Source organism: Trachurus trachurus, assembly GCF_905171665.1.
Source record: "Trachurus trachurus genome assembly, chromosome: 12".
Classification (NCBI taxonomy): domain Eukaryota; kingdom Metazoa; phylum Chordata; class Actinopteri; order Carangiformes; family Carangidae; genus Trachurus; species Trachurus trachurus.
In genome coordinates this window covers 12,526,775-12,549,990 of record NC_139908.1, presented here as the reverse complement: position 1 = coordinate 12,549,990, position 23,216 = coordinate 12,526,775, and the positions used below count along the sequence as shown (strand labels likewise).

Sequence of the window (23,216 nt, the reverse complement as noted above, 5' to 3'; positions counted from 1 at the left end):
GAAAATCTGCTCCATCTTTTCTAACAACCTATTCCACCAAAAATGCAGAGGTGACTTGAAATAATTGTACTTGCTCGTATCCAAGTCCTGCTCCAATTAAAAACATCATATAGTCAAATGAGGTGACACAATAATTTCTTCTTCTTTTTTTGGATCAGTGGCCAATAAGATCCAATTCTGTCTGGTAGCTACACCTGCTGCTGGTACAGTTTGTGTCCAAGGTTAGAAATGACATAAACAAGTGTCTACGTATTTTAGGACTTGTTGTAGAGAATGATGGAGTCCTGCTGCGACTGTAATAGTAATAGTCCTGTGAGTATTAATAGTAACGTCCGGTGCCAAAGATAAAGTGGTGCAGTGATTATTTGGTATTACAAATATGAACAGGTGGATGTGCGCAGGGAGACACTGCAACATACTCACAGACTCCAGAGTCATGTAAATATAGCTGTGAATGTGCAGCTCAGGAATGTGACAAGGATAGCATAGACATTAGAGGCTACAGGTCTGGAAATGAATCCAACAAGTAGATACATCCAGGCTGCAGGACTCGGCTGCGTTGTATAACCAAGAATTTTGCCATTAAAACAAAGTATAGTATCACTTTAAGCCATCCTCCCTATCTCCTCTTCTTCATTGTTAACACAGAGTTCCCACAGTTCTCATTAGAGCCACCGGTGGCTAAATCCCTAGCTTGTCTTAAAATTTGTGAGTCAATGTCCTCCATTATATCTTCAGCGGTTCTCTGAGCTGGTGCGCAGAGAGAGAAAATATCAGCTCCCTGCTCATGCTGTAGACCGGAGATTAATTTTAAGCCCTTACCTACGTGCTTAACGTGGTGATATTATGTACCAAGTGATGAACAGAAAATTAAGGAACCCACCAGAGCACTTTTGCAATCCTCTGAGAACTCCGCGGAGAGTTATAATGGAGGTGCAGTGCAGAAGGGGGTGGGGGAAAAAAAGACTCCCGCTATCATCGCTGTTCAGCATACCTGTGTGTGTACCCATCTTGCATTTCAATGACTTGATCCGGATGCATACATTCTGATTCCTTTGACTGAGTGATTGTGTGCCAGTGGGAAGGAACTAGTTTCCTAAGCCACACAGAGTTAGTTATAGCTCTATTGTGCCTAATCTTATGTGCTGTAGCCCTGATTCTCAGAAATTAATCTGTTTTATAACTTTTTTTCCCCTTTGATAAGATAGTCCATACATTTTGACAGATCAGGGTCACACACATTAACCGCCAATTTATGAAAGTCTCTGGATACGTTTCCCCTTGTCAACAAACTGACATTAAATTGATTTGACCCTATAATAACCACAGTTTAATCATGTCAATCCCCTATGCTGTAAATCTTTACTAGCACACCAAATGTGTATTAATCCACAGCTGAAGGTAGTTCCCATCAAATGCAGTATTCCTGTTTGCGAAATATCCTATTTTAGGAAACTACTGAGTGCTTTTATGAATTAAACTATTATGTTAGTGACTTGTTTTGAAAGATGTATGCACCACACATGGGACAGAGACGGCAGATACATGAACACAGTTACACACTGTTAGTTTTCGTCATTTCACTTTTCAACCAAAAAACATAGAATAGTGCCATCTTTATCTCTTATGGAAAACAAAGTAAACTTGTAATTCCTAGTTCGTAATCTACACAAATACATTTTGAAATTGCGGCAGTTTTTATGCAGGATGGGAGGTATTTGTAAGAATCTCTATATTGTTACTTCTTCTATCCTCTCTCTTGATTTCACCTAGTTCTTTCACCCTACTCATTCTTTTCCTTCATCCTTTATTCCTTTCAATCACTGCCTTCAACAAAAAGAGGCGTATACTAGGCAGTTACATCCCCTGTGATGCTATAGAAATCTCTTGACTGACTGCGACATACAGTGCATCATGTGCTCAGCAGTGGATGTGTATAGCCTCAGGGCGCATCATATGCGTGAAGGCTTTCAAGCTTTTCCAATTCAGCACTTGAGACTGCATTTCTTTGTCCTGACTCAGAGGGTATCTGGTCCTTTTGGTTTCTGCAAATTCAGTGAACACAGAGCCCAGCATGTCTGGAGAAGAAACCAGCCTGACATCTAGTAGATACATACATTAAGGAAAGAAATGTGGTGTGTATCTGACGGACTGCAAAGGGAACTTGTTGTATAGGTTTATATATGAATCAGACTAGTAAGGAAACCTGAAATATTTCATTTGTGACTCAAAATATATTACAAGATCTTATAATATTAACTGCAGACATACATGACTTAACCTCAGAAGAAAACCAGATACGACAGGTGACATTTGTACATTTTATTCATTCATGAAAAAACCTTTTTATATATTTTTCCTGGGGTTGTTTCCCCAATGTTGTGCATTTTCACAGTTTTAAATATCTGCCAGAAGTGACCCATTTTCAAGTATTGGTGTAAAAGTCAAAGCTGAACACAAGAACACATACTGCTTTAACTATTTCAGTGCGGTATTTCCTGAAAACAAACCAAACAAAATGAGAAACATACACACAAGTTGCTCATAGTATCTTACGTACCACATTTGGGGTTGTATTTCAAACACTGTTACGTTATTTATTCCATGAAATAAGGGAAACGGCAACAAGAACTGACTCGCAGAACATCATTGTCCTCTTCTTCACAAGATGGAACTAATAGTAAAAGCCAGGAAATGAAGGCAGGTGGTCCTGTATGTGAGGTTGGGATGTTTTATTGGTATAAATAAAGGGATGTCTCATGGGGGTTTAATAACTACATAAAGAGCTGCAGCAAAAGTAGCAGCCCTCAGGAGAACTGTAATGGTGTGGGTTTAGGAGAGGAGGCTTTTGATCACTTGGCACAGCCATACAAGCACAAAACACGACAACAAGTAATGTCCCACATGGCTACATTAGCATTTTTGATCTTTCTCTGGAAATACATATGCTAAAGATGCTATAAATAATTATCAAAAACAACTGAGACAGGCCTGTTATTAAGTGCCAAGAGGTTTTTGAATTAATATTACACTGCATAGTTTTGGCTTTGTCCAATTTTGGCACTTTTTGTCCTCCGTACACAAACACACAAAGTGCTGTTTTGTTTTTCTGTGGCTTAGCTAAGGAAGCGCATAAAGCATTTATGAAGTCGTTTTGCGTCGTGAATATAAAATACACATTTACACAAAGTCTAACAGATTCAGACACACACAGAAGACAATTAGCGCCCCTTTCCTATCGCCAAAAAAATGTTGATAGTCCACAGGCACCGTCTCACTGGCCTCAGCACTTCAATTTCTCTTTCAATATAAAAATGTCGTCACCTTTGTTTATCGACACCAGAGATACATGTATCGCGTAGAAAGGTGTTTGTGTATATGGCTTTTGTAGCATGTGCATGTGTTCAGACAGTCCACGTGCATGGCTGATAAATGAGTTCACACTGCCAATGTGACACTGCTGTGACAATCAGATACCACGCCAGGTCTGCTCCTTCCCCCTCGGGGTGTTTGTGTGTGCATGGGTGTTTGTGAGGCCGAGTTGTGTCCCTGTTTTATGACAAGGGCGTAACCTTTCCTGCACTGTGTGTGTGTGTGTGAGGGTGGGGGGAGAGAGAGAATCATGACTCAACAACAGCAGAAGAGCATCAGTGAAACTCCTCGTCCTCCCTAAATCCCTCCAATGGGATTTAACACAGACTCACATGACAACACACACATACACACACCTTGCGAACGCAGGCCTCTGCGTGTCAAGGTTTAATTACATTACATGTAGTCCAGATTGAATACCGTCCATAGGTCACAGCAAGACATTACGAAGCAGTCCGTGCTACAAAAGCGTCCCTACGCTCGGTTAGGTGAAATGTCATTGAGCCGTTAACATGAGCTCTGGTTTTTCTAAATGGATTCAGTTTGTTGTCACCTTTATATTTATTCCCTTACAGCCACCTGTATTAAGATTCAGTCCCAGAATGTGGCAGCTCTTCCCACACGGACACGTTGCCCCTTGACCTTTGCCATTTGCCCTCACTTGAACCTCACCCATGACTCTAGCTCGCCCGCTGTGTCGCCGCAGCACGACTCGGCACAGTTCAGTCCATCTAGGGCATGCAAGTGTGTCACAGCAGATCTAATTATGACGGCAGTCCCCAACTAGCCTCTTACTTTCCCTCTCCTTTCACCCATCACTACGATGCCCTGGGACCCGGCCCAGAGCAGAGAGGCTATCACGGTTACGCATGAACTGAGTGGAGCAGCAGTGTCGGATGTAGCTATGTATGGGCGTAGAATGTAATTAGAATATCAACTGAGCCTTTTGGCTGGCTAACTCTCCAAAGATTAGTATGAGGCTGTCATTCTAGTGAACCAGCACGTCATTTGATTTAATCTGGGTAACAATTCAGTCAGGGCTAAATAAATATTTCAACATTATGGACATAGCAGTTTCAATCAATACAGTCAATCTTCTCACATAACCCTCAGCATGAAGGTAAATGAGCATAATTTCCCAAAATCTTGGAATAATCCTTTAAGGTTTTGGTTGAAAAATGTATCAGCCACATGAAAGTTCAGCTGAGTTTAGCCACACAAAAATTCAGTTTTGTAACAGTAAAACATACAGAATATCCCAAAAGACACAAAGAAATGTGATCTGAACCAAGTGTGAAGGGTGAATGCTTTGTTCAGTCAGTAGTAAGGAGATGCTAATACACTGAAACAGCAGCCTACAAATCTTTGTGAAATACATGAGCAGATCAGACTTGCATGCAAATTTCTACTCTTTCTTTTTTTTTTGGTTGGAGGCAAAACACAGGGACTTGGTGAGCACAGTGAACTTGCAAAAATGTTTGTAGCCTCTGAAAGCAACAAAGCTCCGAAAGCCTCTGAAAAACTGGCCATTAACAGAACAAACTCTTTCAGAGCTCATTAGCAGATTTAAAAAAAAAAAAAAAAGAAAGTTCTCATTTTTGCAGCCATGCTCAAAGATGAACATTTAAATAGGCAATATTTCATTTAATGTTGGTATTTAGCTGAGCAGAGCTGTTTGTTTTTGTGTGTGCGTGTCTCAATCTCACATTTGCTGGCGGTAAAATAAAGAGAGACGAGCCCCACATTTCTACAGCAAGTGCTACAACTGGCAAAGCGGGGAAGTGGGTCATCTATATGCCAAGCGAGCAGTTGGGATCAAACTTGCATGCCTCCTGCTCTGCTTTCCAGCCTCGACAACAGATAAAAAGTGAGAAAAAGAACAGGGGGAGGCAAAGGAGAGGATGAAAGGAAGGAGGACTAGAGGACACAAAAAAAGAGATATTAAATTATATAGGAAGAAAGGAAGGCAACAATAATAAATACAATGTGTATGATTGTCAGATGAGTGCATGACAAAGTGGGCTGTGCACAGAAGGTATCCTACTGTTCTTGTACTCCAGAAAAGTATAAGAAACGTTATTTCCTTTGTTTGTGACCGCTTATTAATTTAAAGTTTTGATTGTTGCAAACACATTGTGGCAAGGCAGGGTGGATGAAAAAAAGAGAAGGGAAGGAAGTGAAAGAGAGGCCCTGAGGTGGACTGATACAGAGAAAGGAAAACATGTTGTCTGACATTAAATGCTACAACCGCCACTACTAAATATCAAGTGAATGAAATGAGGTTAACTTTGCTTCTGAGTACCTTTTGCTCAGGTTGTTATTGCACATAGTTTCATGTCCGGAGTGCTATCGACAAGGGTTGGCTTCACTGGTGTTCTCTGTATGTCTGTCTGCACAGAGCATCTCTTCTCTTGCATAATGCACTTGAAACACATCCAGTTAGCCTGGTTGTATCGTTGTGTCTACACAAAATGCTGGTTGTACTTGTTAGACAATACATTTGTCAGGTAAATGCAAGTTAACATCAAAAGAAGCCTAAATTTCAGACCTGGTTCTTCTTCTGTGATGTCACTCCTATCCTAAACCCACACATACCAGCACCAACAGTCTGGAAGAGATGGGACAAATGAGCAAAATACTGCATTGCACTTTGTTTAAGGCTAAAAAGTTTGCAGTGGAAAGCAATGTAAACTTAAGGCAGCATGGATTTGAATGTCTTGCATGTTTAAAAAAGAAAAGAAAAAGAAAGAAACAAAAAAATAAAATCTAGTATGCCACTCAATGCAATTCGCCATGTGAAGCACATGACAACAACAAAACAACAAAAGTAAATGCACTCTCTCCAAACCCATAAATAAAAACACAACTATATATGTACACAACATTTGTGCATATCCATATAGTAGCATGTGTGCAAACATGGTCATGTAAATACTCCAGTCCACCCACACTCACAAACCTCGTATCACTTGACCCAAAGAGCCAAAATATAAAATTAAAAAAACAACAAAGAAATACCTTTGTTTAATATTTTTGCAATGACTTCATTTAGCACAGTGAGACCCGACCCAGTTTGAAGGTAGAATGGTTGCAGTTTGTTCACTCCAGTTTTAAAAGTACTGTATCTTCAACTAGCCTCCTAGCAACAGCTGGTCTTTTTTTTTTTCCAGAGCTGGTTTTATCTGTCTCTATGTTTTCTCTCTAAGTAGTTTTAAAATGTAAGAGAGAAGAGTAAGGAGGCTGAAACGGAAGAAAACCAATGTCAAAGAAGGGTTAAAGCAGTGAGAGCTGGTGAAGAGCAGGAACGAAAGAAAGAGAAAACATAGGAGATGATACTGTGAAAGTATCCAAGGCCAGTCTGGTCAGTGAAACAGGTCAGTATTTGGGTGGGATGACCACCACGGGGTCACCACTCTTTGGCCGCCACATCAGCACCTGGGCATCATTGGCATTGGGCTTGACCATGGCGTTAGATGGGATAGGCTCATTCTTGCCCATGATTTGCGGCTGTTCCTGGGCCACGGGCTCGTTCAGAATGGCTCTTTGACCCAGAGGCTTTTCTGGGTCCACTTTGATGTGAAGCCGCATCCTCCAGTGGATTGTCTGCAGGACGAGGGTCTCTGAGGTGGCCTGGTTGATGGCCACCAGCCAGGTCGTAAAGCTCTGGTCGCGGTGGATGCTGCTAAGCTGAGGCACGTTGCTGTCACTGACCGGCACACCCCAGGTCACACTGGGGTAGAAATTGTCGTTCATACTAATGGTGAACTTGCTGTCCTTCTTTGTGGGGCCTACCACTGTGCAGGTCTCCGTGGTGTTGCCGTACCATGGGTAGTTGACGCCGTCCGAGTCACTGATGGCTTGGATCTTCCTGTCACGCAGGTCGGGCAGCTCCCAACTCGACCTGGAAGTAAGACAGGAAATCAGGAATAGAGCTAATGGCCATTACAGGGTTAATGAGATTAAAGGATAATTAGAACTTGTCACAATTTGAATCTTTTGGTGATATTGCAATAAGATTGTATAAAAAGCTTGTGGACACATTGGATTTCTTCTTTTATTCTCCAAATACCTTGCATGTCTACGACCTGTCGACCTGTCTTACTACTTTTTGCTATAACAACAATCAGTATTGTAACCCTTCTATCAGTACCAGAGATTATGGGAAAAAACTACAAAAATAGCGTCAAAGATGTAATGAACTGGATTTACCCTGAAAGTTTAGCTCTGACACAATGAACCATACCAAAGGCTTCCTTGCACCTCAGTAATCTCCACCTTGATGTCATTGTCTATCCAACAACACATGACAGATGCAAGAAGTTCATTCAAAGCCTCACAGTCGGCGCTTTCCACAAAATTTCAAACTGCAGAGGGAAAATACAATACAACAATAAAATATTGGGACACGCACAGCGGGTGGCTCTGAACGGCTTAAGTGACCCGGTACCTCTGGTCTGTCCACATATTGATTTTCTGCCCACAGCAGGAAACAGATTACCTTTCTTTCCCTGAAGCTGAGGACCAGCAGAACAGAGGAGATAACAGTGTGATCACAGCCACATGACTGACTGTCTGCCTGGCCTGGACTCACATTGTGATTTATGTATTCACCCAGGGGGTGAGATTAGCATGTCAGGCATGATATCAGCTAGCCCTTGTGTGTGTGCGTGCGTGCGTGAATGGCTGTGTGCATGTGTATGCATATGTACATCCTTTTTCTGAAAAATCATTTAATCCTCTCAAATGATGCCTCCAAAACAATTTGCGGCAATCCATTCTGTCAGTGACATGAACTCAAGTGACTCCAAAACCACATACACAAAAAACGTATCTAGATAGTTGCTTTCAACTGTACAGACAATATGACCTCACAAGCACATTGTGCACAATATATGTAACTATTTCCCTTCATTAGGTGGTACTTCACATCAAAAGTTAAACACCCCAGTCAGTTTGTTTGGAAGGTAAACTGACAGTTGCTGTGAAAATGTCATGGTGAAAAAAAAACATCAAAAGCCAGAGAATTGCAAGTGTAAATAGCAGGGTTGCGAAGAAAAGAAGGACGTCAAGTAGAGTCGACTGCACACACATGCAACATGGAGTAATCTACCCACTGATCACTTTGATCACAACTGGTGAACGCAATGCAGAGACTTGGCTCACTTCCTGTTTGACACAGACAAATGGTCTGCAGTATGTGGTGTGACAGAACCACAATAACGTTAAATTTGAAAACATGTAAGTTTTTGTAAATGTTGCATGTCCCCAACTATAGCGATTCTCAACACGGGAGTATTTAGGAATACATTCACATGACATTAATTGAACGTAACAACAGAAAACTGTCGCTTGCAATTGATGGTGAATGAGGCCAATTAGCAAGTAAACAGAAAAAGTCTTGACAGTCACCACAACAAATGGATAAATGGCTGAAATAGAGCTTCAAATAATATATGAATAGAAATAGTTAATTGTTATCTAAAGATGATGGTGCTGAAGCCAATAATATATATACTATATATATAATAGCAAACATGTCAAGGCTTATACAAAGGTTGTGATCCACTGCTGTAGTACACAGCTCCAACAATTTCACTTTCACCTGTGACTTTAAACCTCCAATTATAATAAGCCCTGTGCTCCATACATCAAAACTGAGAGCTCATTAGTAAATGATTAATGAACCAATATTATCTTAAGCCTAAAACAATATGTGATATTTAAAACATTAAAGCCTTGGGGTCTGAAAACAAGTCATTAGAGGTGTATGCAAACAGCTTGAATAGAGAAGCGGTGTCTTACTGAGAGAGTTTGATCATGGCCAAACAGAAGCAGTGTGGAAATGCAGCTCATTTCCGGTTTCTGCAGCTGTGTTGCCACATTTATTTGCATGTTAAGGCCAAGCAATTTGAAGCAACACATTTCTGTTGATAAGACATAATAAAGACGAGAGAGATTTAGTCGAGTTTTGTTGAAATACAAGTGAAGAAATGGAGGAGCAATGCAATCAATTATCCAATTACAGCATGCTTCATCCTCACCAACAGTGACTGCGTGTGTGAGCAGAATACGACATGACCACACTGCCCAGCCACCTTGTTAGCAGTTTTACATTTTTAGGGCGTCTCAGCACCTTATCACAACATGTGCAACCGCATGTGTGCATGTCCGTTTTATAAATACACACATACTGTCCCAAAACCTACAACACTTCACCTCAGTGAAGCTTCTCAGAAACACAGGAGAGGGATGATAAATGTGTCCAGAATCATGAGCACATCGACCAAAAGCCAACCGAGAAATCGCCCACATTACCGTCCCTCGTCTGTTCTGTCTGATTACGGCACACTTAGGTTTTATTACCATCAATTTTATTAGCATCAAAGAAACTACTTAGTATGAGAGCATCAGCGGCGGGCACAGCCTCATCTCTTGCATCCTAAGAGCGACTTCAGAAATGAACGTCGAGAATAAATGGCCTTGAAGTTCTGTCATTATCCGCCTGTGCTGGGAAGAAGAAGTTTAATGACTTTAAGAATAGAATATGATAACGTATCAAGTACGTTTTAGAGCATGTAAGTTGCAGGGACGGCCAAAATAATGTAAACACAGCACGGAGGGGGAGTTGCCTGTGCAAACACTAGAGCACAGGTGGGTGGGTGCATTCCAACACCCCTATATACAGTGTAGTACTATATATATGCTGTATCTGTTACAACCATGTTGGTAACTTCCAAATCGAGATCCCTCTTCTTCCTCTTTGTCCCTGTGGTTTGCCTGTAATGCTGACTATTTAATTTTTTTACTTAATTTTGACATTTCCCATTTATGCAACTATACCAGTTGTGTCATTTAGCTGTAAAGCACATAATCACCTCCTCTTTAGTAGCTGACAAATCCTGTTGAGTGGCATTTAAAACGATGCGACCCACCCTCAAAGCAGCATTTGTAACTTTAGAGTTAAAGTTCACGACATGTCGGAGCCTGATTGTTAGTAGTGTGTGTGTCTGTGTGTGAGTGATCTTGAAAAGAATCTCTTTCGAGCATGATCAATGAGTTCATGGATTGCTTGATCAACAGAAACTGAACTGTCTGTTTTACATCAAGCTGAAATGATCAATGAGTTCATAGATTGCTTGATCAACAGAAACTGAACCGTCTCTTTTACATCATAATTAAGTGAATATCTCTGCGTTTTTGTGTTGCTGATCAACAAGACATATGATTTATTGACTAATTGATTTAGAATATGATCAGGAGACTAATCAAGAATTGAAATAATCATTGGTTACACTTCACACAACATGATACACTTAGAAGAAATTCTAAATATTAATTGGTTTATTCTTCAACTTTGCGCACAGTCAAGAAAAGCAGACAAGGAATTAGCCTCCACTTTTAGGTTTTGGGCTTCAAAATTGAGAACCATCCTGCTTTTTGTCTATTATGTTTCATGATTGGATGATTTTTTTCTGTGTTTCTTTATAAAGAAAAAGACAGAAGAGCATAAAGATGTAGATTTACCAAGCTAAATGAATAAATATTCACAACACAATAGTGCAGCTTGGATGAAAGTGACAATGACTGTAAACACAAAAGCATTGATCAGACTTTCTCACCATGTCTTGGTCAGACTTTCTCACCATGTCTCGCACACTGACACACACACACACACACACACATACACAGACATGTGGGGCCATAATGGGGCGGAGGTGTCGGGGAGGGGGACTGGGTCTCTAATCTTAGCCGTGCAGCACTCAAACATCCTCTGCTGCAGTGCCCACAGATAAAGCTTATTCTGGGTGCACGTCGGCTTGTGGTTTGCCTACTACGGGTATATAAGATATGCAACTTGTATAACATTTATACCAACACACATGCAGGCACTGAGAGAAAGAAAGCAACAGCGAAAGCGAAAGCGACCTGTTAGCAGTCGCCCAGTGATACGAGTCTATTTTACAGCTGCTTTTGTTGGTGTTTGTCTTTTTAATAACCGCTGGTGCAAAAATAACTGTATTGACAAGCGAAGGGATGAGGCGGGTCACAACAACTATGTTTCATCGTAGTGTCCTATACTCCCATATCTGTCATGTTTTTTGAAGTAGTTTGTAGCCTGCAGACACAGGCCCACATGCTGCACACAGCAGAGCTACTGATTGAAAAAAAAACACTCACAGACAACTCCATTTATCTTTCTTTCCTGTGAACATTATCGTCCTGACAACAGAAGCTAATTAAGCAATATCACACGAGAGGGAGTGCTGTTGTACTGTATATCAGCACGGCTGTGATTCGGTCGTAGGCACGAGGCCGCAGGCCGAGTGCCGCAGATAATCACACCGTGCTGATATACAGTACAACAGCACGACCTCGAGTGTGATATTGCTTTTATACAACAGTGCTACGAGCGCATTTTAGAACAGTAATAAACTACAAGAGATTATGATTTGTTTGTTTATTCAATCATTTATTTGGCTCCGCCAACAGAAATAGTTCCGCAACTGGAAGGGAGACAAGGCTGTTGCCAGGCAACACATAAACATTTCATACTAGCTTGCTACTAGCTACAAGCTTCTCCACCGAGCTGCTTCCAGTGCTGGTTCTGGTTCTGAGCCCGTGTCTGATTAGCACCGCAGCAACAGGACCAGCGTGAAGACACAGAGACGTTATCGATACCGTATTACATCTGTTTATCTGCTATGTAATCAATATAAACACAGTTGAAGCTAAGTAGCTGAGCTACGTGGCTAACAACAGCTAATGCTAATATCAAAACACATCACCGTCAAAACGTAGTTGCCCCTGCGGCGATTTTTTTCCAGCCGTGTTTAGTAGAGATTTATCTCCAATTAGACGGACCAGGTCAGGTCCAGGTTTTAATGTTCAGGTCCGTTTAAAACTGTAGCAGCAGCAGCAGCAGCAGCAGCAGCAGAGAGATGGGGCAGCTCCTGTATGGGGAGCCTGGCTCTGACTTAGCTCCTGTCCAGCTGAACAGCGGAGTGATTATGTCTGTGAAAAGTCCCAGTGCTGTTATACTGTATATCAGCACTATGGAATGTCTCGTTGTCCAATCAAATTGCTCGGTTGGGACCGGTCGGAACTAACTGTTGTATAATGTGTAATATTTTGAATACACACCACAGGATGATGCGGAGTAAGCCAAGTTTCACTACTCAATAATGTTTCCACTTTAGAGTTGCATTTGATACAAAAAAACAGGAACTCCAACACTCTCACATTCCAGCCCAGGAACGTCCACTGACATAAAACTTCTCTTTCGGTGGTTGGAGTTGACGTTTTAAAACGTGTCTCCGTTTGGAAATGAAAGCCTCCTTTACTCTAGCTGGGTTTCTTCTTCTTGTGGTGTCACAAGGACAGCCTAATATCAACAGCTGTTTACGGTAGAATTTCTAGGCCTAAAATTCAGACATATATTCTCCATATCTTTTCAGATAAAGCCCTTTTTAATCAGCATTAACCTAGCTGATCAACATTAAATCAGTTGATGACCATCAATTAATTATTCAACTATTACTTCTCCAATTGTAGAGCTTAGGTTTGGTCAGGTGGAGCCACATGTAAATCTGTCAGTGGAGTTGTGAATGGCATCACAGACTAATATCCATCACTTAATAGCAGAGTAATTGGTAAATGAGTCACTTATTATAGTAATTGTTGTCTCCTCAGTGATTCCTGTTAGAAACTCAGAGGGAAACATCAAAGCACAACAATATTCTTTTGGCAAACCTTTCTCTGTTTTGTGTGTAAATCTCAAAAGGCTCCATTCAGTTGCCAGGGTCCAATACCCCATGGGGAGTCTAAACCCAATGTGCTCACCACATGCTCATCACCTACCGCCTGTACACACAGTAAAAAGGAGCCCATGATACTCACATCCCTTTGTTTCCATACGTATTGTAAAACTCCATGTGATTGCACGCTTGAATCCAGCCGATGGTCCATGTCTCCTGGCCGGCCACTGGCGGCACCAGGACCTGGGCATGAGCTCTGAAGTGCGGTGTCCGGTAGCGCAGGACGACGCTGTTGGACTCGTCGATGCTTGTGGGGTTGTTATCGATGCAAGTGTTCACCTCCAGGACGATGATACTGTCTCGGAAACTCTTGGGCTTACACCTGATACTCTGGATACAGCCCATTGCATTTAACAGCAACACAATCCACAACAACGTCCAGAGGTCTGGAGGAGAAGAGACACGCATGGGAAACAGCAAGAAGAAGAAGAAAAAAAATCACCACAGTTGGATCCTCATCATGTTTCCCCCCATCCCCAGAAAAAGAAAAGCTTACCAGAATAAAAACTGTTTATGCACAGGGGACTGTTTCAAAAAAAGAAGAAGAAAAGCCATGCAACTCGGATCCAAATTAACTTTGAGGAAAGAAGAAGAAGCAACAGCAGAACAAGGCCGGTTTAGAAAGTCTTCATCTTTGTGGAGCGCATGCTTTCCGGTGCGCAAACTCAACTTCACCAAACAAGTGCAGGTGCAACAACTGTCTTTATCCGTGCATTGATGGTTTCATGCTGCCAAGATACTAACCGCTGCCTCTTAAATGTGCTCTATTGCAAAAAAAAAAGAAGAAAGAAAAGCACAAAAAAACTTGATCCTCCGGCGACATGCATCCACTAGAGCCTCGTGCGTAAAAAGGTCCAGGTTAATTACGCGCTAAATAATTAACAAAAAACTACTCGGGTTACAATTTGGTGTCGTATTGTCATGCTTTTATTTCATTAGTGGCTAATCCCCGGGATATTATCTGATGGTTAAAGCTCTCTATATCCAGCTGGTGACAAATGTGAAGCCGGGACAGTTTCGAAACCACAAGCGGCAGCTTAGATGTGAAGCTGAGCCTATAGTGTGCATTTAATCCGCAGCAGCCTCAGTTCATCTCAATAAATAAAGTGTAATTTAACGATTTATCAGTGTTGGATTAAAGGTCCATGTATTGCATGGGCATGGATTGTGGTTCACGTTTAACCGACGGAAACGCATGCACAAAATAAAAGAAAAGAAAAAGAAGTCTACCTATAAAACAGTTCACTGGAAAGTGTCCAGTGTCTTCAGCAGGGCGAAGTCCCGGAGGGATTCACAGTGAACCTCGCCTCGCCACAGTCCCTCGGTCAAAGAGGTATAATTCCTTTATCTCCTTCACGCCGGCTCCCGTTATTTCTCCCCAAGTCTACCGCTGCAAAGGCTTCCACCGTCCCGCGGAGAGAGGTAGCATTTCCACATGCACTGAGGTCTAGTCGAGCTCCGTGACATCCAGAGGACACCGCCGGGTCAACTTTAGCACCCATTTCACCGGATCCATTCTAAACAAAAATTAAAAATAAATAAATATAAAAAACAACATAGCGCCTCTGGAGGGAGAACTGCCAGCGCATAGTCACGTTAGTTGGAGCGAGCCCACGGCGGCGGTCCTCCTCTGACTGTGACCGGGGAGGAGGAGGAGGAGGGTGGGGGGCAGCAGAGATGCACTTCAGCCTAAATTCCTGCACAAGCTGTCATTTCTCCGAGCTCGTCCCATCGCTGCCACGGCAGGTTCACCCCGCAACGCATTGGTCTATTTCAGCTGCCTGGGGAAGCGGCTCTATAAGTATCTTTGAGACGACACTTCCGCCCTGAGCTGAGGGCATGCTGGGAAATGAAGGCGGGGATGTTTACTGTATGTTAGGTTGGGTGCGGTAAAATTGCCCTAGAGCAAGTTATTGAATCTCCCGTTGAAAAGGCTGTGAATTAAATACAGTCTATATAGTCCATGGCATACGGAGGATTATTGGCTTCTATTGTAACATTTTAAATATGCACAATTTAAGTGGCCGAACAATAGAAGAACCATATGCTAATGATAATATCAATGAATTAATAATAACTATAATAATAGTTAATTGTCATTATCATCAGCCAGTAGTAGTGGTGTAGCTTACTAATGAAATAATATCAATGTTTTAATTTCGTTATAAATAATATATCACAATCTAATATAATTTAGTATTAATATACCCCACATTCTCAACTTTAATTAGGCCTAGGCTATCTGATTTTATTTAGACTTATCACTGCATAATATTCAGCCGCAGTGCAGTTTGAGTAACAGGCTACAACTTCATCAATTGCCATACGTTTTATTGATTTTATTTTATGTGTGCAAAGAGGTTTTGGATCAGTTCTGATCAGATCAGTGTCATCAATAGCTAATCCATATGGTCTAATAATTATATTTTATTCGGTGCAGTCATTTATTGGGGATTAGTTCATAAAAGCGGTTCTATGTGCCTCGAAACAACCACAACACGTGCATATTATGTATGCAGTGTGCACTACAAAGCAACTTGCAGTCTTATGTGTGTGGTTGAGTGTGGCAGCTCTGCGGTAGGACGTGTGGACATGCTGCCTGTGATGAGCAGCTCCCTCTGTCCCGCCGCTGTCTGTTTAAGCACCTTGGAGAACTCCGCTCCGCAGCCAACGCAGCGCGGCGCAGCGCGCACACTGAATCGGGACCGTGCGTAAACTACGTCAAATCCGCACGGAAGCTTCCCACCGCTTCACTCGCTGCCTCGTCTTCACCTTCTCTTTGTTGGTGATTGTTGGCTCACTTTCAACTTCTTCAGGATTTTTCCTGCATCGCGTTACAGCCACGGGACTAAAGTCCCCCCCTCCTCCCCCTCTTCTTCGCTGAAGCTCTTGTGGAGGCTGCTGGGGAGCTTTAAAGTGATGCTGTGCGCTTCATAGCTCCTTCATCCCTTCGCAGGGTAAGATGACAACACCATGTCTTGCGTATTTCTTGCATCGTTTCCACACTGAGCTTGTGGTTCTATCTCTTATCCGTGCTGCGCTGTGCCGTAACGAGATGTTGTTATTTTATCTCCATGCTGTAGATCGGGTTTCTCTGGATTGGCCGAGGCAAATGCCATTCAGTGCACTCTCTCCTGCTCACACGGTATAAACAGCATGGCCATCGCACATTCCAGAGGCTCTAAATATATCTATTAAGGCCACAGGAGGGGGAGCGCTGGTTGGTGGGGGGGTTTATCCTGGGACGTTTCACCGCCGTGGTGAACTCGCACCACTTGAATTATCTTCAGGAGATTGGCAATCGCTTATTGAGCCACAGAGGAGAACTTAGCCTCTATCCAAACATGCCCTCCACTTACAATGCGAGATCCAGGACGCGGGAGAGAAACAGCGTCCTGAGCAGACCTGAGTTCATGTCCTTGAACCAGCCTCCCCGAGGCGGCAGCAACAGCGGCAGCGGCAGCAGCAGCAGCAGCAGCGGCGGTGCTGGTGCTGGTGCCGGTGGTAACGGCGGTGGCCCTTCTGTGAGCCGAGGCAGCGCGAAGAAACCGGGTCAAAACAAGAATCAAACAAGCCAGCAGAGTGACGAGCCTGCCGACAATGGCAGCAAGGACAGGAAGGAGCCCAGCAGAATGCCAGAGGAGGACTGCATGCAGCTGAACCCTTCATTCAAGGGGATAGCCATGAATTCCCTCCTCGCCATTGACATCTGTCTGTCCAAGCGCATGGGGGTGTGCGCCTCCACGTCGTCCCCGTGGGGAGGCTGTCGCTCCATGGTCGGCCTGCTGGCGCTCACAGGGCACGGCATCACGTGGATCATTGGCACTATCGTGTGTCTCACGAGGAGTAACACTCTGGCTGGACAAGAGGTCCTGGTCAACCTGCTGCTTGGTAAATGCAACATCACACTTATCATCATCATCAGCCCGCCCCAAACAAACAGTTCATCCATGAAGTGCATGTTTCTCATGGCTATGGCTGTGTGAACAAGTCAACAACCAAACCACCAGAACCCACCTTTATTCTCACCTGGGAAACCACTGAGCTGTGCCAACCATGCACAATCCTTAAAACATAGAATCACATTTCCATAAGGGTTTATTCAACTTCTAAAAGGTGCAACCCTTTTTTCCTTTATAAATGGCTTATTAGTTGAAACCATATGATTAATTAACCAGAGGATCTTTACAACCTTAAAAAATAACTGACTGCTAACAGCTTCACTAGCAATATAAATGATTTACGATCCATAAATCAACTTAGATTCATCTAATCCCCATCATGAGATATGAGTTTTCATCTCACACATACACACACGCATGCATAATACAATGTGGGATTTGTTAATCTTTACTTTGACTGACACATTCAATATGTTGCTGATTGTGCCTTAAAAACAGAGAAAAGTGACAGATTGAAACTTTGCAAGATCAGAACATTTTCTCAGTTTTGCACAAAAGTCAGGATGATGAATTCAAGAAGGATGTTTATGTTGCATCTTTTCTGTACGTTCTTTACATTTTCATCCCTCGTGTTCTCGTGCAATCCAGTGCAGTATCTCTATAATGGATGACCTGTCAATCATCATCATCTTTCAAAACTTCTGTTTAGTTTTTGTAGTCATTTTGCTGTTGTTAACATAGTGATACAATGCAATCTAATATGGACAAAGACCATATTGCTTTACAGTCACAGAAATTGACCAGCCTTGTGTTTTGTTTTTGTTCATTTTAAATGAGTCGCATCACACAAAAGTTCTTGTCTGAGCTGCAAAACAAGCAGCTTTTGATCAATGCTCATTCAGAAGCAAACCGGTTTTTCAAACACTTCAAGGCGCTGCCAAATAAATTGAGACATTAAGCTTGTTAACAGCCCTTTCTTGATAAGGTTTTGTTCTGTGGGTTCATACAAAAAAAGATCTTTTGTTGTTGTTGTTGTTGTTGGTCCAGTATTGAACTGTCTCTGCTGGAGGTAATAATAGTGTGAAGCAGCGGCACTGCACATTTTATTTCAACATATTTCTGCAGCAAATGGCAGATGACACGAAATTGATTTTTTTCAGAATGACTGGGGGACCATGGGGGTGCGTGCTTGTGCCCAGGCAAGTGCGCGTACATACACACATGCACAGTCTTGACCCGCACAGATTATTGACCAAAAAGCAATACAAATCCCCCCGTCTGTGGCAACATTGAGCTCTGATTGGAAGCCAGCAAATCTCTGGATTTGGGACACAGTTGTTTTGTGTTTGGAACAAATGCTCGTTCATTATGTGTTGGTCCGGGATAATTTCTAGTCCACTGAGATCTGTCGGGAGAAAATCTACGAGCAGATCAAACAATAGTTGGGAAATTAATATTTATTGCTCCTGATTTCTTTTCCTTGCAGACTGGCCTGTCTAGATTGGTTAAATACTGCCCACTGTTAATCCCATATGAACTGTGCAGTGCAGAAATATTTCCCATATAGTGTTTTGAAAACAGTGTAGGCACACACTTACAAGACAACTGAAGATGGTCCAAAAGCAGACCTTGACGATGTTCCCACCCTTATCAGCTGCACTGGAGTCCAGCTCTGGTGTTTTCTCCTTTCTTTGTCTGTGTGACTTAGTTTCCTCCAGTGACCTAATTACTCTGCACTTCTCAAAAAGTCCATGTTTACTTAGAAAAATGCAACTTCTCTCAAAATGTAGAGGAGATATAAACAACTGCAGTAACTGATCCCAGGCATCAAAATGGTATTAAAGTGTCCAGGTCCTTTTTACACTGATTAATCAACCTATGTTTGAAAGAGGCCTTTAAAGCAACTCCACATATATCAGCAATGACAGTGCAGTTCACTTACATTAAGAGTCTTTATGGCTTTTGCTGTAGCCTACTTGCAGTTTTAGTGTGTTTGAGTGTGACAGTGAGCTGATTGCTAATGCAGACTCTTAATGCATCACACATCAGAACCATAGTCCTTAAAACCTTGGCTTTAGTGTCATTTCTTTATCAAGAAAAAAAGGTGCAGTCCAAAAATTCTTGCTGTCTATTCATTTTCATTTCATTCATGTATTTCATAAGGACAGCACGTATTAATTAACACCTAAAAATGTGCCAGCTGGCAATTTTTCAGCTGCAGTCCTTTGGCAAGATGTTCTGAAACCAGGGGAAGTGATGGTTCAACATTACAGAGGACACAAGAGAGGGAGACCAGAGCCAGCACCAGCAAGGAAAATAAGCGCTCTTAAGACACAAGTCTATGCATATGTAGATATTCACGCAGCAAGGAGGCAGAAGAGACTGCAGCAATATTAATAGTATTGCTATCACCAGTTGTGCAAAGATAAATGATGCAGAGTTTTGATGTGCTCTGAATGCCCAGCTCCCTGTGCTGTAGTGGAGGCCTGCATGGTGGATGGAGACAGGAACAAACAGACATGATTAGGCCGTGCCCACACAGCTGTTGGCTTTCATTAATTTTTCATTAAGCATTGTGCAACAGATAGATCTGAATTTATCATTATTTTTCAAGTGGCTGACCAGTGTGCACCTCGTTGCTTTGTGTTGGCCATAAGATTATTCATTCATTAAAGCATGCACTAATCGATACGTTTTAATGCGAGTAAACACTGCTATTATCATGCATCTTTGTCAGAACTGTCCTCTAAATCCTCAGTGTTTTTACTTTCCCAGGAAATATGGCAAAGAATCTAAATTAGTGTCTGGTTAGTGAACATTATGGAGCTAAAGAGACATATTTTCTTACTTAATACACAACCAACACTGCTTTTCTATATACGTATGTGTGCAGTACCATAGATTCATGTATCCTGACAACCAAAATTAGAAGACAGCATCATCTCAGCTGGGTTAAAAAAAACACATAACTAAAAGTAAATTAGAAGAGCAGCAAAACTAGAAAAGGTCACACATGGAGTGCCAAACTCTCCTCCAACCACAACCACAGCCACCTTTTAAAATGACCTTTGCTTATCTGTGCTCTGCCCAGATATGACTGTAGCCCATGCTCATTACTTTACTCCTTATATGACATGTGCGTCTGGCATAAATTGTAATTGTAATTTCATCCAGTGAATCTTGTATGCAAATTATTTCTGGGGCACAGTGAGTCAGTGACAGGCTGAGCTCATTTGTGCTGTATTGGGAAAGAAGGAACTCTGATAAGGCAAAGCATTGGCATTGTGCTAGTGCTCCATCATAGCATGGTACTGTGAAACACAGTGGGTATTGTGGCATTTCCTTCACAGCGCTGGTTGATCTGCAGCAGCGTGATCAAGTTATCTGACCGAACCTGTTGCACGTCTTGGAGGTGGAGTTCCCATTTGCAGTTTTAGCAGATTCCCCATTGAGTAGTCAGCCTGAGTTCAGCACCGAGGATCTGATTTATCCACGGAGAGGGTTCGACTGTGGCTGCTCAAAACTAACTGTTGATCGATAGCTCCTTGCTGGCTGACCGGGTATTGACTTCAAATGTGTTTTCACACTGTGGTGACTGCAGTTGGGCTGTCTGTCCTGAAAACAGCTGCAGAAATGAATCCCCCACATATTTTGAAGACTTTTGCCATTTGATATGTTGATGATGCCAAACCAATTTGCAAAGACTAACTGAGTCATCGTTGTTTGTTGGACACCACAGTCCGACTTGCCCTCACAGCTGACAATATGATGTGTCATTGCTTGGCTCACCTTGTGTGCCTAGCTTCCCCTCAGTCATTTTGGAGAAACTGCCTGCCACAGGGCACCATGGGACTGCACCAGCCTTTTTCACTTTTTCACTTTTTACAAGTCTGCCCACCTCGATTTTGTTCCTCCATCTCTTCCTTTAGTATTTTGATTTTTTTTTTCCTTCTCCCCTACTGTTCGTGAAAACAACAGCTCCTCACCAGCCCTCTCTTTAAGGAGCTGTAATGGAATTTAAAATAATGGCCCCGTTAGGACGGCAAGTGGGCAAGTGGAATTGAGAAGTAGGGCAGCACAACCAATATGTCAGAGAACCTGGCAGTTATTTAGTGCAGGGTTGGGTGTGAGTGTGTGTGAGAAGATGGAAGACTTGGACAAAATTTAAAGTTGGCAATGGTTGGGATATTTTTGGGGAGTGCTATGGAGCTATAAAAGGCATCTGCAAATGTCTGGTATGTGCACTCAAAGCACATGCTTCTCAGTATTGTATGCCTTATCAGTTATTCCTGGTCACTAAAGAAACCGATTGACATATAAGTGCTCCGTCTTTTTTTCTGCTCCATATAAAGACTTTCTACATTGCATCAGAAGACCTGGTCAACAGGGTCTACAGTTGTGTTAGTAGCTCTGTGCTATCATCATATTATATGTTTCCATTGAATAAACCAGTGATTCATGCCCTTTAAAAAATATCAAGTAAGCTGGCCAACTTGGGACCCATTTCCAATCTCAAATGTTTATTATTAATTGTGGTGTTTTTTTTTTATTATTGTATTGGTTGTCATAGCTTGCAATGTATTCTCAGTCCTCATGATCCAACTTTTCTGTTTGTCTGTGACAGCGCTCATCCTTGATGTGATGACCGTGGCTGGAGTCCAGAGGCTGGTGAAGCGCAAAGGACCCTGGGAGATGACACCAGGCTTCATGGACTGCGTCGCCATGGACTTCTACTCCTTCCCTGCCGCTCACGCCAGTCGAGCCGCCATGGTCTCCAAGTTCCTGCTGTCTCACCTGGTCCTGGCCGTGCCACTGCGCATCCTGTTGGTGCTGTGGGCCTTTCTGGTGGGCGTGTCACGGGTGCTGCTGGGGAAACACCATCTAACTGACATGGTGTGTGGCTTCGCACTGGGCATGTTCCACTTCAGCTTGATGGAGACGGTGTGGCTCTCATCAAGTACCTGTCAGACTCTTATTTCCATAGGCACACTCAGCTGGAGCCCCTTTTTCTGAGCTCCTGATGTAAGGCTATGCTAGCACACAAGGCTTACTTAACACACTAACACCACAGTGGGAAGGACTTAGGTAGGTAGGGATGTTGTTTTTCAAATTTTAAACTTCTTATTGAGACTTGTGAACAGAGAAGCATTAACATCTTGATGCAGATGCTGCCTTGCATGTAATGTCCATAACAGACACATCACAAGATGTCTTCACAGTCACAAGTGTCTTCACAATGTCTTCACAATGCTTCACAAATCCCAATTCACTTACCTCTACTGCTCCTTCAAAATAAAAAAAAAGAAGGCTATAGTAAACTGGCAACAATTTGGTGAAATTATTCCTTTTCCAGGTTTTCTATTTTTTTTTCTTCTTTTTTTCGATTTCTGATTATCATACAATATGAAAGCTGGTACCATTCATCCATCACTCAACTTCTGTTTGTTATTATTATTCAATGATTTCTGTCTTCAGTCTGTGTGCCTCCTTCTCTTTACCATCTGACTTCCTTTTCCCGCCTCTGTTACCTCTTCCGTTTTCTCTTTTGTTTTTCTAAATGCATTTCTTTTACATTGGACTAGTGAAATACTTGCTGAACACTGAATAGAGTTTGGTGTAAGGCTGTAATAATGGCTGTAATACTAAAATAGGTGATTGTTGTTTGGATATTCCACATTGTTGCTAATTGGCATGAAGATAACTTGTGTATTTCTGATCTTTTTACTGTATGTTTATCAAATACAAACTTATTTTTGTCTAAACCAAATGTCACACTAGCATAGAATTTAATATTTTTCTTACAGATTCAAATATGATTTCCTTCAACGTGCCATTTACAGAATGTTGTACTGAGTTGAGATCTTTTTCTTTTTTCTTTATTGCTCCTCAGCTCTTTCATTGCAGGCTGCTGCCTAGCAGATGAATATGGTTAGTCTGTGACACCAATTCTATGCCCTAAGAAACAACTGAAGCCTGCAAAGCAAAAATATTATGTTTGAAGTATCAGTTTCTAACAGTTTATGCCTTGAATGTTTTTTATGGACATTTGAATGAAACCTGCGTTTTTTTTTTTCTTTGCAGCAAAAATGTTTCAGTGCATTGGTTTGATGTGTAAATACAGTTTTGT

The 23,216-nt window shown here is 42.1% G+C and overlaps 2 protein-coding genes across 5 annotated transcripts; one reads left to right on the top strand and one right to left on the bottom strand.

Annotated features, from left to right (window-relative positions):
- Nucleotides 1-2,316: 2,316 nt before the first annotated feature.
- Nucleotides 2,317-16,026, bottom strand: fam78ab (family with sequence similarity 78 member Ab). Of its 4 annotated transcripts, none has more exons than XM_083983432.1 (3): nt 15,833-16,026; nt 13,270-13,573; nt 2,317-7,273 (listed from the first exon to the last, which is right to left on the bottom strand). In XM_083983432.1, the coding sequence occupies exons 2-3, from the start codon at nt 13,530-13,532 to the stop codon at nt 6,748-6,750; spliced, it is 789 nt and encodes a 262-aa protein (XP_083839558.1). In that variant the 5' UTR covers nt 13,533-13,573; nt 15,833-16,026; the 3' UTR covers nt 2,317-6,747. The 4 variants fall into 4 exon arrangements, with proteins under 4 accessions (XP_083839558.1, XP_083839557.1, XP_083839556.1 ...); XM_083983431.1 differs by lacking the exon at nt 15,833-16,026 and adding an exon at nt 14,418-14,694; XM_083983430.1 differs by lacking the exon at nt 15,833-16,026 and adding an exon at nt 13,684-13,906.
- A 505-nt stretch (nt 16,027-16,531) lies between these two features.
- LOC310994659 (inactive phospholipid phosphatase 7-like) lies at nt 16,532-22,358 on the top strand (the record flags this gene model as incomplete). Its single annotated transcript, XM_083983428.1, has 2 exons — nt 16,532-17,078; nt 21,714-22,358. The coding sequence occupies 2 exons, from the start codon at nt 16,532-16,534 to the stop codon at nt 22,100-22,102; spliced, it is 936 nt and encodes a 311-aa protein (XP_083839554.1). The 3' UTR covers nt 22,103-22,358.
- Nucleotides 22,359-23,216: the final 858 nt, after the last annotated feature.